Source organism: Monopterus albus, unplaced genomic scaffold (assembly GCF_001952655.1).
Source record: "Monopterus albus unplaced genomic scaffold, M_albus_1.0 scaffold428.1, whole genome shotgun sequence".
Taxonomy (NCBI): Eukaryota; Metazoa; Chordata; class Actinopteri; order Synbranchiformes; family Synbranchidae; genus Monopterus; species Monopterus albus.
The window spans coordinates 107,393-123,347 of NW_018128308.1; the positions used below are offsets into that span (position 1 = coordinate 107,393).

A 15,955-nucleotide genomic window follows, 5' to 3' on the forward strand; every position below is an offset into this window, starting at 1 on the left:
AAAAAAAAGGGTAACAAAATATGGCAGTGGGATCCCGCCAAAAGCTCACCAGCTCTATGTTGGACACACCACCACCAGCACCATCGGCATATAGGTTGATCAACTCACGGTGCTCCACTCTCAAGCTAAGTCCAGTGTAAAAGAAAGAAGGGACCACAGTGCATTTGGTCAAGTTCTGGCGGAATGTACACCTGTCAATACTGCCATCTAGTGGCCAAGATACTAGGTAGCATTAAACTCCAATAGCCTACTGTAGGTTACTTTTACATATCACCAAAATTGAACTGTGTTACATTAACATGAAAACCATAAACATTACATGACATTTGGAATGTTAAAAACATTTAGGGAACCTTTCACCATCAGTGGAAAACAACAGAGTTATTTATTTATCTCCCCTTAGTATATGTTTACCACCTGGCTACATTTATATATTGTATAATTGTTAATCATTGGTGTGGCATAAAAAGGAAACCCTCTAGTTCTGGTGATTGAGACCTATTAGCCTTTATTTAACCAGGAACTCTCTTGAGATACATCTCTTTTGCAAGACAGACCTAGCCAAAATGGCAACATATGTTATGGTTTAGTCCCCCTCACCATGAGGGTGAGGGAGAACAGGGGTTGGACTCAAGATAGCTGACCCAGGTGCTAGTACAAAAAAGGTGGTTTAATGGGATAAGAACAACAAAATGACAACATAACAGGGACCATAATACATACAACCAGGGAAGGGCAGTGATGACTAAGGAGACCAGGACGGTAAACACACAAACTAACGACAGGAACTAGGATAGCAGAGGATGAGAACGGACAGGTGAACAAAAAGAACCAACGTAAACAATGTAATCCACAGCACAGGGACTGTCAGCGTGGAAGACAAAGCACGTATTTCTGTGTTGTTAACCGCATAATTAGCGTGATAAGGTCAAGCCAAAACGCACAGAGACTGTCAGCGTAGCATCTTACACACGTCGAAAAATATGCTGGTCAAACACAACATTTGTCATTTACTTAGGGTAAGTATTGTCCGTTACACGTCGCAATGCTCCGGCGTCTGCCAGAGGTATAAATAAGGAAGCCAACAAATCACCGGAATACGCCTCAGGTGTGCGCACCGACCCACGAGTCACTAATTACCCGATGCGCCACAGCTGAGGCGTTGATCCCGCAAAAAGGGAGAGCAGGAGAGGGAAAAAGAAAGAGAGGCAGGTCGCACCAAGCGGACCTGACAGTGTCATCTAGACCTTTTTCTGGTGATCAGGACTCAGGGTTAGTGTCAGAGCAGAGCAGGTGGGAAATGTTTCCTCTGAATGGGTTTTGTTTGAGCCTTCAGAGCCTCAGTGAGTCGGTGCTGCAGCTGCATCTATCTAGCTGACAAAAGCTATTTTCTCTTTGTCGCTGACTCTGTGTGTGTGTGTGTGTGTGTGTGTGTGTGTGTGTGTGTGTGTGTGTGCGCGCGCCATGAACATGTGGATGATTGTTTGTGGATGCTTGTTCCAGCTCAGGCCTCCGACAGTGATAGGCCAGTTCCACACCTTGTTCTTCGGCTCAGTGCGGATGTTCTTCCTGGGTGTTCTTGGCTTCGCCGTCTATGGGAACGAGGCACTGCACTTCAGCTGTGACCCTGATCGCCGAGAGCTCAATCTGTACTGCTACAACCAGTTCAGACCCATAACACCTCAGGTAGGACTAGACTAAAATCCCCTGGACTGAACTTAAAGGCACACATAGGTTGCACAGTGATGTAGCCCACTGGTCCACAGAGCTGAGGTAAACGAAGCTAAACTACCTTTGAGGCCAGATTTGGCTAAATGGATCATTTTTGTATGTTTCCATACTATCTGATATGTAGCAAAAGAAATGATAACAGACAACGGCCAACGGTACGTTTTAGAGCCTTTAAAATGAAACTTGTCTGTTGTTGAAGTGTCTCTGCAGCTAAGTTAAAGTAATCTTAAGTAAAATGTGACAGCCTTTACTATAATCCTAGTTATAAAAGACTGACTTATATCACAAGTTCACCCAGTCCCGCGGTTCCCTATCAGCCTAACCAAACTCATCATACATATGAATCACATGGTAATTTATTCTACTAGTTCTCTAACATCAAATTATGTAAACAACCATGTTAAATCATGCTAAAACAGTGGTCAACTACCTTTATCAACAGCAAGTATCTATAGAAAGTCTAACTTAACAAAACAATGTTTTCATGATTCCTTCCTCGTACGTCTCTGCTCGCTCAGCTTCTTTTTTTCTGTTCTCTCTCCAACCCTGTAACATTTTGACTTCACTCACCAACTCCTCTTAGTGTTTGTTTCTGTCTTGCTTTCTTCCTTCATCATCATCATTTATCCTGTTTTCTCATTCCACGGGGGTTTTCTCACCCTCCCCTTTGCTTTCTTTCTGCCCTTTCCAGGTTTTCTGGGCATTACAGCTGGTAACGGTGCTAGTTCCCGGGGCCGTGTTCCACCTCTATGCAGCCTGTAAGAACACTGACCAGGAGGAGATCCTCGAACGACCCACCTACACAGTCTTCTACATCATTTCTGTTCTCCTGCGCATCATTCTGGAAGTCATCGCCTTCTGGCTACAGAGCCACCTCTTTGGCTTCCAGGTCTGTCAGTTTTGAATTATTTTAAACGTGTCACAGCTATGCATGTCCATCCATCCATTGCTAAGTTGCTTATCATGGCAGAATCGTTGGAGCATGCAGAGTACCCTACATGTTTTTCACTAAGAAATTCCTCAGTTTCCTCCTGGGTGGTGCCCGAGTTGTCTCAGGCCAGCCAGAAAATGTCATCTGTACAGTTTGTCCTGCACTGCCAAGGGTTCCCTTTCCTGTTGGTCATACTCAGAAACAGTCAGGGAACATCTTTACTGAACACATGGATCACATCCACCAGCAGCTCAGCACCTTTCCTTCACATTAATGTTATTCAAAGTGCAGGTGATTGACAAGCTGCTAGTGATGTTATGTCATCAGCATCTGTACAGACATACAGTATTGTTTGCTTCATGGGCTCAGGTGCTACACACAGTCCCTGTTTAATGTAATTGTGTCATGATTCCTCCACGGCTGCTCATCTTCTTAGCAGTTTTTAATCTTTACTAGCGGCGCCAAAGGCTGCAGCCAACTTCTTATTGCATGTGTATTTAAAAGACCATCAAATGAGAACAGTGTAGATTTAATTGGATTTCTGGCAATAAGTGCAAAGAAGTTTGAAATCACTTTGGGAGTTAGACAGCGTTTTTAAAAAAACTTACTCATTGGGCGCTTGTGCTGTTCAATAAAATACACTGAACATCAATGAGAAACAACAGGGACTGTGCGAACAGAGCTTGTGAGTTCAGGCAGTTGTGAAAGTGTTGCCGCCTCATGTTTCTCTCTTTGTCCTCCAGGTCCACCCGCTGTTCATCTGTGATGCCAGTGCATTGGAAAAGGCCTTTAATGTAACCAAGTGCATGGTGCCTGAACATTTTGAGAAAACTATCTTCCTCAGTGCCATGTACATCTTCACTGTGATCACCATCGTTCTCTGTGTTGCTGAGATATTTGAGATCCTCTGCCGACGGCTTGGTTATCTCAACAACCAATGAGACGCACACAAGAAATGACCAAAGGTGAAAATATATGACACTGTTTCTGTCAGGTTTATCAGGCTCTGTGTTAGCTGCTGCAGGACCTTCTGACATAAGGGCGGAACCTCACCTGCGGTCCATCGGGAGTGAGTTGCACAGAGAATGCGTGACAGTGTCAGAGCTGGTAAGTCTGACATATCCACTGGGTGTTTTTTACAGTCTGGGCTGGATGTGTCCAACGGTCTTGTGTGGACTTGATGGCCAGAGAATAGACACTTCCAAACCACTGCAGAGCTGGTCACGGACCATCACTTCTTAAAGACTGTGATTCAGTAACCTTGCCCATAAGCAAGCGAATTGCTGGTGCCACTGCTCCTGACACTTCCATGTGTGACAGTTATTGCTTCTGCTATGTGTGCATTATTGCTCCCAACCCGTTCTGACCTTTACTTCCATCAACATGAGCGCCACAGCTTTGCTGTGGGCCTTTGATTGGATTGTCTGCCTTTTCAAATATGAACTGTTTCAGCTGAAAACAACCTTCAACGTGATTTGTATGAAGAAAGGCTTGAACAGGCTTCCAGTCTCATGTGCCAGGAAGGCTTTAAGAGGTATCCTGATAGATGTCTTCATTAAAGAAGGGTGAAATGTAATGCTTTATTCTTTGAGGTTAAAGGGTTCTACTAAATAAATATAAAATGACTTTAATGAAATAATTTTAAAAGGCAAGAAATGAAACAGTGAAAATACTGAAAATATGTAATAGTTTCACAAGTTTCAGATGTTTTTAAGTATCTGAAAACTCCTCAGTTGCCAACAGAAGGAATACTACACAATTTTTGCACAAGGATAAAAAGGGTGACATCCACTGGTGAATTGCCGGGAGAAGTTCTGGGCCACGTCACTGGCCCTTCTCAGACACGGGATACGTAGCATTGCTGCTTCATCAGTTTGTTAAGGTTCTGTCAGTAACAGTCAACACTTTTACATTAATGTTCCTCTCAGCTTCACTCAGACAAACCCACAGCTGTGGCACAGAGAGCCATGGTGCGCACGAGACTGGACAGTACATCAAGTGACGTATGAGGCCAGAGTTTTCTAACCACAACTGTGCTCCTGGAGGCAGTTTTTCCTCATGTTCTTGCTGTTTAGGACATTCTCCAAATGGTCTTGGTAAATGGTCTTATACTTGTATAGCGCCTTTCTATGCTTATACAGCACACTCAAAGCGCTTTCACATTATTCGGCCATTCACCCATTCGCACTCACATCACCGGGAGCAACTGGGGGTTCAGTGTCTTGCTCAAGGACACCTTGACATGGTGACTGGGCAAGCTGGGAATTGAACCGCTAATCCTCCGGTTAGGAAACGACCCGCTCTACCTCCTGAGCCACAGCCGCCCAAAGCAGTCATGTGTTTTAGGGAGCTGAGCAGCTCACAGTGACACCCAGGCTGTCGTGAGTGGTCAGCCCACTGACGGTGCCCTACATTAGTACACGGTAACCATGTGCATGCCTGTCTGTGCAACTGCATGCAGTTCACACTTGTACCATGTTGAGAGTGATATGTAAATGCTACTAGGTCTGGCCCAGGAAAAGTGACCAGGCGCTCCTTCAGACATGAAGCCGATACATTCAGGTGCAGTCAGGTTAACAGGAGTGCACGTACAAAAGGGGCTGTTGTTCCACAACCTAGTTGCTGAACAGCCTAATGTGTTCCATCATCCACAGAGAATTTGATCTGTAGCGTAGGTCTTAACAGACATGGACAAAATCAGCTTAGAAGTGTGGAGTTTTTAGAGTTTTCAGGCCCTATGTATACTTTTATATAACTATTACTTTTATGGCTGAGAAGCAAAACCGAGAGCTTGTTCAGTCCAGGTATGTGTGAAATGGTCATGATTCTCAGCCATCTCTCCTTAAGTGTGGAACTCCATGCCCCGCTCTCTAATCGTCCCTTCCTAGCCTGTAGTGTTAGACGTATGTAATTTTGCCTTGTCACTGTTGATGTGTTTTGATAATGATTTCCTCTCGTGTTTGGTAATGTTTGTTTGTTGATCAGACATCCATCCGGCTTTTCTTATGAAGCTTTCCGCAGTCTGTTTAAACATCTCAGGTAAAAAATTGCATTACCAAACAGAAGTGGCTTAAGCCTTCATTTCAAATCCTTTTAAACCCTAAAGTACATTTTTCCAGCTGTGAGGGCCCAGAGGCCTGGCTAGTCTGATGGGGTTTAAGAAGATCTGAAACAGGTTTGTCTGGTATATGTAAGGGGAGATGGTTTAAAATTTTGCCTCACCAACACTTACGCCTGGTTTAAATAGAAATGAAGAATTCCACATCTGTGCTGCTTGGCAAAAGTGAGAGAATGGGCATGTTAAAGGATTTGATCAAATCTGGGGCCATTTGGTGGAAATGTAGCCCTGAGTGATCCTGGGTCATCATATCAGTCCAGAGTCAGCCCAGTTCATAAGATCCATTACAGGAAGAATGTTGAAAATATAAACTCACTGGATGTTAAGCAGTTTTCTTAGTAACATTTAAGAGAAAGGAGAAAACAGTATCAGGCGCATGATATATCATTTATCATTTATCACTTGTTTTTCCGCTTTGATGTAACCAGAGATAACAACTTACCCACAGGAGACAATATTTTTGCTCAAGTTGGGCAAGATTCAGGTTTAAAATGACTCCACATGCTGAAACCTGTGCGTTAGTCTCTGTGACGGACGTTCACATGTGTACGTGAAGCTATTATTAACTGTCCTAGAATGACTGAATAAAAGTTAATAACTTGGAAAGAAGATGGTGTCACTGAAAAGATTAAAAACCTGCAACTGTAAATCTGCAGCTGCAGAGATTGAAATGTTTTCTTAATTTCCTTTTATTTATTTTGGCCTTATGCAGAAGTTAAAAATACACTCAACTGTAAACTGCACTGAGCTGTAAAATGTCACACCGAGGTACTATTGAAAAGATTTACAAAATCAGGGAGCGTATCCATATGTCTTGATGCTCCTTTTCACGAATAGTATCATTTGTGGAAATTCATCAACTGTGATACATGTTGCAGAACAATACATTTAAAAATATTTAACTTTAATATCTTTGAATTTTGCTAATGCTTCATGGTAGTTGAGAAAATTAAGACTAATTTTTCTGTATTAAACTTGTTGTTTCTCACAAACCTTGCAGCTATGTCAAAGAAAAAGAGGGACTTGTTATAACCAAGGCACCCATAGTGAAAAATGGTTTGAGTGCTGCTGTTTACTGTAGGTGACCAGTAATCCTATTGTTTTGTCTTGAGATGATTAAAAATGTCCATCAATCAATCACCTTTGTTTCTTTTTCTGACTGAGTTGTTGACTTAAATTCAGTATGTGAAAGGAATGTGTTTTACAAAGAAATAACAAACTGACACAATGAATAATCAATGCAAAACATGATTTTACCTGTCATTAACATACAGTATGTGTTGGGAGGTCTCTCAGTTCAGCCCATGGTCCAAAGTAAAATATCTTTACAAGTATCAGATGGATAATGTTTGATCCCATGAGGATAAATCCAAGGATGTAGGTGGTTTCCTAACATTTTCCATTCTGTCACCAGCAAGTCAGCTTTTCCACTTGTTTAGGCCAAATTACTTCTAAAACTACCTTTCAGCCTTACATGATCTACATACCAATCTGAGCTTGCACAGTTTGTACGTTAACAAAATGTTGGGCATTTTAAAATACCAAGCATCAGTCATAATTCAGATGAGAGAGCTGACTGAAATGTTGAAACTCATCTTGGTTACTGTGTGCTCACTTCAGTACTGTTAATAAGCCCTGAGTTTGATCTGTCAGGCTATAGACACACTGCTTGACACAGATTCAGTCTGAGAGGTGAAGCCGTGAACACTATTCACAGCTCAGATTGTACCTCCTCTGCCTGTCTTTTGGCTGAATAAATTTCACCCCAATGCTTCTGAAACCAAAGCTACACACTTGTCTGGACATTTGGATGTAGCGTCTCTTTGTCTGTACATACTGTATGTAGCAGCTCTGGTAGGGTGACCCCAACACTAGCTCAGCTCTATTGATTCCATCAACAAAGGAAGGTAGTGAAGACTAGTGTGGTGGAAGCCAAATGCAAAAGTGAATCACCAAGGAAGCGGGTGGCCTTGGACCAGAATGATTCATCTATCCATCAGCCTGTGGATTCTCCCAAACTCCTGACCCAAACCCCTAACCACACCTGCTTTCCAAACCTCAGGACTTTTGTTTCCAAGTTGTGGCTCACTAGGAACTGGGCAGCATGAACCTAAACGAACCACATTCAAGCATACAACAAAGTTTTCCATTATGGTTTGAACCAAAAAGCAGGCAGGCCTCCCCAAAGTCAAAATATGACAGACGTTATGAAATGCCAGAGAGAGTGTTGGACTGTTGGGCTCCTTCCTTTTGGTGCCTCTCAGGTCACAGGTTCACTCAACCACAAGCCAAACCAAAGGGTCGATGTTCTGAGTTTCATCCACAGGCTATTAACTCCCCTGATCACGCCAACCCACTTTCTTGGAAATACATTTAGCTTTTGATTTGATTTGTGTTGCAGAGTATGTCTTCATTTTTTAAAATTGTGAATATGTTTTGGATTGTATGCCTGACTGCAAACTCCATTTGGGGGCTCATAGTTTTAACTTGAACACAAACCAGATATCTTGAGTGGATCTTCTTAATGGGTCCAATCCTAACTGATCCAAATTCCAGTTCTGTGGCAAACAGCTGACTCGAAGTTGTTCTTAAAATTCTGTGGCTGTCATTTATGTGAGCCTTATTCAGAATGGAACTAAAGTATAAAAATATTTTGTAAAGCAGTCAGGCTCAGTTGTCTTACATCATTATTTTTATGTAGTTCATTTGAAATGACATTCAAATTAATCCAAAGAATATGTCTATGTATTTATTTGTTTGTACACATGTTTATTTGTAATGAAAGTGCATAATGTAGGGTTTACAATGAAAAATAATCATTAGGACAGTTTAGGAACAGTCCTTTTGTTATCAGTGACTTGGGACTGAAATCATTCATCAATTATTTGGTCAATAACATGTATCAGTAACAATTTTGAGGATGCTGTAAACATATGCTTTTATATCACTGTAAACAGAAGATTTTTGAGTTTTGGACAAAACAAGACATTCAAAGAAATCACCACGGGCTTTGGCAATTCTAACAATTTTCTTCTACGTTACAGACAAAACAACTATTTGACTAATCGATAAAATAATCACCAGTTTAATCAATAGTGAAAATAATCATCAGCTGAAACACTGCAATAATCCTCGCAGTGTATTTGAGATTTAAGGTTCGCAAATAACGTTAAATTCAAGTCCAGCTTTAAGGATGATTTGCTTGTGAATGAACAATAATCACATAAAAACACGCCAACGGAGACATGTTTTTAGCATTTTTAAAGTACCATACAATATCATACATTTAAAAAAATCAGATACGCTACCATCAGAGTTTCTAAACGGAAAATATTGTAAAGCCGTCATGAATCCGGAAGAGGTACCTGATTGGCTACTGACGGCATCTGTGTAGGCGGCCGCTCTCATTGGATATACACGCGGAAGTGACGAGAACACTTCTGCTAATAACAACATCAAGAAGCGTGTTGTCTCTTCCATTTATATATTTTGTTTTGTGAGCATTTAAAAACTGACATGGCTCTGCCGCCCCAGCTCAAGGCCATCCAGCACTACCTGCGGACCGCTCAGGAGCATGAGAAACGGGACCCGGTCGTGGCTTACTACTGTAAGTTCGTGTGCTGGCTGATGTTAGCCGTAGCTACTGTTAGCATCTTAGCTTTGTTTACCTGAGAGCTGACACTGCTTAGCTTAGCTTCTAACTTTGAAGTTGGCTCATCTCATCTCATTTTCTGTACTGCTCAGTCCCGAACGGGGCTCGATGCCAATCCCAGCCGGCATCAGGCGAAAGGCCGAGTACAGGCCCATCGCAGGGCCAACACGCAGATGAACAACATTCACTCTCACGGGCAATTTAGAGTCACCAACCAACCTAAGCCGCATGTCTTTGGACAGTGGGAGGAAGCTGGAGTACCCGTAGAGAACCCACGCAACCGTGGGGAGAACATGCAAACTCTGCACAGAAAGATCTCGAACCCGGAACCTTCTCGCTGTGAGGCAGCGGCGCTACGCACCGCGGCACCGTGCTGCCCTGATTTAAGCAGAGCGACTGTTTCAACAGAATTTTTAGAAACTCTGAGCCACCGAGGCGGGTTTTAAATGGACATGCATCCTAATGTTAGCTAACGTTAACAGTTAGTCTTAGCTTTGACAGCATAACCCTCATTAGCCGGCTAACGCTTACATAACCTCACGACAACTGACAAATTCTGTGTGAGGTTCTCAAACACTCGCTGAGCTGCTTTCATATCTTTGATCCTGCTACGTTTAGCAGAAGAGTCGCTACTTTTAACAAGTTGTGAGTAAATGTGCAAAACCTCTCCTGTTAATCGTACGTGACTATGTGCCAATCAGGCCCAGAGTCAGTACACCGTCCCAGGCAGAATGTACCAGTATGTGACTCATGGCTGGTGAATGTACCAGTATGTGACTCGTGGCTGGTGAATGTACCAGTATGTGACTCGTGGCTGGTGTAAACTCCTTGTCAGGTATGTGATAGTCATAAATCCCTCATACTCTATGTAGGCACACCTGGCTCAGCTCTAAAGAATGGGCTCCACCCGCTGCACTGCAAGACCAGTTCATGCTGTATCAGTGGATCAACACTATCACACAGTGACTAATGTGCAGTACACAAAGTTTTCTTGGTGACTTTAGTTGGTTAAATCTGGTACTGTATTGTTGATAAATGATTCTGTTTTGTATTGGTGCACCTTGTCCTTGTGAGATTCCTTGATCCACAGGAAGCACCTTTTTATATAGCTTATATTTTTGGCACATGCTAGGAATGGCATACTATATATCATGTACCACCAGTTAATAATGAGCATGAATCAATAGAGGTTACTGCTTTTGAACAGTTTCTTGAATAACATTTTTATTCACCCATAATGCTTGAGTGAAACATTTACAAATAGAGACGTTTTGAACACGTATACATATCAGTACTATTTTAGGTGTAGCGAGTGGCCAAAAGCACAGGCTGCTTTCTCATGAAGTAGGGCAGACTGTCTGAGAGACGTGTGACTGATTATGTGAAGTGCATGGCTTGAATGCAGCAGGGGTTTGATTCTGACCTAGCTGAGCTGACTGAAAGATTTTCTTACTGGAAAAGTTAGAAAATTGTTATTCAGTCACAGTGTCGGAAATTTAATTTCACATGTATGTGGCTGCATCGTAGCAAGTGATTTCTGGCTGGACTAGAAATCATCTGGTGCATCCAAAAAAATCTCACCTTTTAGTTTTATGTTGCAGTCTTTTAAGTCTACAGGAAATGAATGTAAGTCAATGTAAAGTCCCCACAAGGAATGAAAACACAGCGTGTGTGTGTGCGTGATTTGCTGCCAGGGCTTTGAAGTCCTGTCGCTGTCTTCTTTATTGTTGCAGACTTTTCAGGGATATGATCAATCCGCTGTTCTTTTAGCTCCCTGCAGTGAGGACATCAGTGCTTGTTAAATTAATTTACCAACAAAGTAGTGGGAAGTTTTTAGTTTTTCTAATACCAGAAATAATGAAAACACAGAAAAGGTGCTTGTTATAGAGGAAGTGTGTGTTGATATTTTTGTTGTGGAGTTGATGGTGCCTTCATCCTGCAGGATGGATGTGTCCTGTTATGAGCCCCAGTGTCTGCTGTGTGCTGAGGTGGACTAGTGATGTAACCAGACCACTGGAGGTCAGCAGCAGCATGTGTCTGGGCCTCTGAACCAAGCTGGGCGTGTGTGTGTGTGTGTGTGTTAGGAGTGCTCCACACTGATCTGTTTGTTTCACTGGAGAATGAACATGATGGGAGAAGCTACAGTCTTGCCTTGACTCCTGGTGCTACAGCACTAGACATAAAATATAAATTCAAGAAAGAATCAGCTCAAGAAAACCTGTGGTTCTTGTAACTTCCATGCTGTCTCCCTCTGAACTTCACGTTGCGCTGTGATAATTACAGCTCCTGCCTCAGGGGTATTGATTTTCCCCATCACCTTTCCCAAAACAAATGTAAGACTAATCACTGATTATCTGAACACATGGCTACAAAACTGGCCATCCAGTGAGTTTATGTTGGACAGACTGGAAGTGTGACAGACAGACATAGTGTTTCTCAAGACTTCAATTTTCACTATGAAACTCTAAGAGACTGGAGTTTTATTGTTCAGTCTTAACTGAGCAAACATCCAAAACAAGTTTATTACAAAGTCTCTCAGCATTAGAAACCGTCCATTCAGTCGGAAGCTGAATCGGGTGTGGCTGTCTTGTTGTCTGACCGTTAGCCCTACATCAGCAGGTCTGTCTAAATTAGTTTGCTAATATTTCACCTCACCTCCATCCCAGAACAGGCCGATCAATAGCCATGATTTGTTTAGCTGTAATTCACCAGCAGCTCCCTGGCTGCATTAGAACTTAAGTTTCACACATACTGAATCACTGACATTATAGTGAATGAGCTGTGAAGCAGAGGCTGACACAGGTATCTGACCTCTGGGTCTGGGGAATACACACACACAGGCCTGTTTACTTTAAGTTTGGGCTCAGATAGTGTGCTGTATTCAAAGCTGGACTGTCCCCTGTTTCTGTGTGATGTGTGTGGTGCCTCTTGATCTCGGGTGGCTCCATTTACCTGCACTGGAATCGCTGTGAATGTGCTCTGCAACGTTGAATGTACTAATTGGATAATAGCATTTTACTAGAATCTTCTTTTGGAGTATAAGGCATGTCCTGCTGCACGTACACAGTGAATTTTAAATTTGTACCAGTCATAACAGATTTAATACAGTTAGAACACCGGCTGACAGCAAGTCATCTCTCTGGAGAATTCCACCAAACAACATAACAGGTGCAGTGTTTTACTGAACTCATGTTGCACCAGCTCAGACAGTGACAGAACCAGGTTTTCCTGCAGAGTCTCGGACAGTGGTCTACTGTAGTTCTGTGGTCCCCTCCCCTTTTTATTTTGACTGTATTTCCCTCTGTCACACACTCAAACCAACACAGATGCACACAGCGATGCAGCTATTCTCCATAATCACATCCTTGTAATTGGTGTGACGGAGTGACTGTACTGGCCCAGATTCAGATTGGCACAGATTCTCATGTCTGGCGTCAAAACTGCGTCGAGACTGTGGCACTCTGCCGACACTTTTTATAGTGGTGGTAATTCTTTCCCGCTGAGCGTGTTTTCTGACAGCTGTTACTCTGACATGGAATCTAAACAAAACTTCTCTCCTAAAGAAGTCTTTAATCTTTCCTGAGCTGTCAGGGTTTGGGGGTTCAACTCCCTGATCTTGATGCAAGAATCTGTTTAAAATGTTTTAAAGACGCCACACAGGGCACTATAACTAAATAACTCATGATGTGACCGCTCACCCAGTGTAAGAACTAAAGCATTGCTACAGCCAGTCAGTGCTGAGGCTGTGGAGCTTACAACCCCGTCCTGAAAAACCTCTGTGTGTATTAGTGTTTGTGTTTCCACCAGTGGTAGAAAGGAGCTAAGTGCACTTACCCAATACTATACTTAAGTACAGTACTTTTACTTGTAACTGTATTTATACACTGGTATTGAGTACTTCCCCTACCACTGGTTTCCACATGAAAACTCATGAAGCATGAGCAGCTTATGAGGTAACAGCACATTAGAGGCTTGGACTGAGATGTGCTTCTCTGTGAGTGGAAGTTGGAGACATGTGCAAAGCCCAAATGGAGATTGAAGTCATGCCACGGGCGGTGGTTTTTCTCCTGCTTTGTCTTGTGCAGTTTTTGGCTTGTGGTTGATACTGGCTGTTTTTGTGAAAGGAGGGCTGGTTTATGGGATGTGACCTCTTACTTTTGAGGAAAACCCCTCAGTGTAGAAAGACCAGCGTGTTATATGCTTCCTTAGGAGCATCAGAGGACAAAACTGCTTTACTTTTTGCTTGTGTGGTGGCAGCAGTGCTCTTCTACCTGAAGCTCAGCGTTTTAAAGTGCAACGTGATATAAAATAGGAAGTAGCATCTTGGGCTTTGGGAATTTGTGATGGACACTGTTCACTGTTTTCTGCCCTTTTAATTTATTAATGGAAAAAATAATTGTTAGTTGTAGCCTTCCATGATGGACTTGTGCGGACCGCAGAGGACTGTAAAGTGTAGTGACAGCTGGTGGCAGTAGTGAGCCATAAAAAGTAGCAGTGACCCAAAAAAGACGAGATGAACACACCAGGTTTGGAAACAGCCAAAACCAGAATTAGCTTTTTTAATGTTTTATGAACATGATGTACTTCAAACACATTTTAGCCTGGAGAACCTGCTGTAAACACAGTCACCCTCATGACCACCAGAGGGCTGAAGCACTGGGGAATGACACTGGTACGTGTGAGCGGGCGGCCCAGTCTTGGCTCAGTGTCTGTGGCCTCACATCCTCTGTGCTGTCAAAGCCTTCTGTGTTGTCCTTCATTGTCTGTGAGCCAGCCAAAGTGAGTGTTGCACTGTATGGATGTAACGGCACAAAGGATGGCTCTGTCACTGGATGACTGGCTGACATGTTTACTGGCTGCTTCAGCAGTTTGAGGATTTGCTGGCTGTTGCTCTCTGTACTGACTGGGTAACTGCCTCAGTCACTTCTACATAACTACATGCATGCATTTTTGCCATGCTGGTGGTTTTTTGGAAATACTGAGTGGTGCAGGCCTTGGCTGCTTGGTGCTGACTCCCCACTGTTCTGCCTTGTAAATGGGGCATTGTTCTGTTGGCACAGTGACCCTGTGCTGTGACTCACACACTAAACATGAGGTGGAAACAGAGAGCTCACCATGCACGCTGAAGAGTGCAGCAAAATCTATAAACAGACTCCACCACATCACTAACCCTAACCCTGTTGAAGTAGCTGAGAATAATGGTTCTGTTTTTCTCTTCTTGATGCAACACATGGTTGAAGCGTACTGGGTCAGTACAACATCACTTAGACTTGTAGCCTTGGACAAGTCAATAGAAATGGACATTTTTTCATTTTCAAACAGTTGTGTGCTCATGTTGGTACGTTCCACCAGCAGGGACGGACTGAATGAAGGATCCAGATGCTGCTCAGGTGACTTACATGGCTTCACATCTCGTAGCCAGAGATAGTGGGTACATCCTATTTCCTTTAATTGCATCCACGTTTCCCTCACTTGTCTTTTTGAGGTGAGAAAACCTGAGAGAACATGTTTTGAGAGACATCGGATGTCTTTTCCACGTCCGATCACGTACCGATTTCTGAGAAAGGGGCATGTCTCTTGTATCCTCTAGCCTCCTTGCTCCTCAAAGCAGGAATATGAGCTTTGGCACATCCTTCAGGATGGCAGACAGGAACAACTAACTACTCAAGCAACTATCAAATAAGGGAATTGGAAGTTCCACATCTCTTCAGTTTGTAGAGTCTTGGTTCAGGCTGTGCTTCTTGTAGATATGATCTCTACACTGTGTACACAATTATTAGGCAAGTTGTATTTTTGAGGATTAATTTTGTTATTGCACAACTACAGTGCTCTTGGTCAATCCAAAATGTTAACAAACCCTCAAACCTGAACATTTAAGTAGTAAAAGGGAAGTTTTGGCTTTCTTAAGAGAATATCTACATGTACACCATTATTAGGCAACTATTAGTGTGCAGAATTATCATGCAACTAAATAAAAAAAACAAAGATTTTCACCTGTTAAAGTAAGAATAATAAACAAACTCATAATTTACAAATAAACAGTTCTGAAATTCCAAACAGAAAACCTCAGTGACCAATCTAGCCACCCTTCTTTTCGATAACAGTCACCATCCTTCCATTCACAGAGTCAGTCAGTTTTTTGATCTGGTCAGAATCAACTTTTTGTGCAACCACAGCCTCCCAGAGACTGTTCAGAGAGGTGTACTGTTTACCTTCACTGTAAATTTCCTGCTTAAGAAGGGCCTGAAGGTTCTCAGTAGGGTTTAAGTCAGGTGAAGAAGGGGGCCATGTCATTAGTTTTTCATCTTTAAGGCCTTTACTGGCCAGCCACGCAGTGGAGTACTTTGATGCATGTGATGGAGCGTTGTCTTGCATAAAAATCAAAGTCTTCTTGAAAGATGCAGACTTTTTCCTGTACCACTGCTTGAAGAAAGTGTCTTCTAAAAATTGGCAGTAGGTCTGAGAGTTGATTTTGAGTCCATTTTCAACCCGAAAAGGTCCAACTAGCTCATCTTTAATAATA

At 42.7% G+C, this 15,955-nt stretch overlaps 2 protein-coding genes across 3 annotated transcripts in view; both read left to right on the forward strand.

Annotated features, from left to right (window-relative positions):
• Nucleotides 1-1,162: 1,162 nt before the first annotated feature.
• LOC109952046 (gap junction epsilon-1 protein-like) lies at nt 1,163-4,238 on the forward strand (the record flags this gene model as incomplete). The annotated part of the gene is made up of 4 exons (XM_020586881.1): nt 1,163-1,288; nt 1,504-1,686; nt 2,423-2,620; nt 3,406-4,238. Coding segments are annotated over 4 exons (705 nt in total), but the record flags the coding sequence as incomplete, so codon positions are not given.
• Nucleotides 4,239-9,166: 4,928 nt separating this feature from the next.
• vta1 (vesicle (multivesicular body) trafficking 1) overlaps nt 9,167-15,955 on the forward strand; it is a 32,419-nt gene continuing 25,630 nt past the window's right edge. The window contains exon 1 of one of the 2 annotated variants that reach the window (XM_020586886.1): nt 9,167-9,387. In XM_020586886.1, the coding sequence (XP_020442542.1) occupies nt 9,297-9,387 (91 nt within the window). In that variant the 5' untranslated portion in view covers nt 9,167-9,296. The remainder of the gene's footprint in view (nt 9,388-15,955) is intronic. The other variant, XM_020586887.1, reaches the window with a different exon arrangement.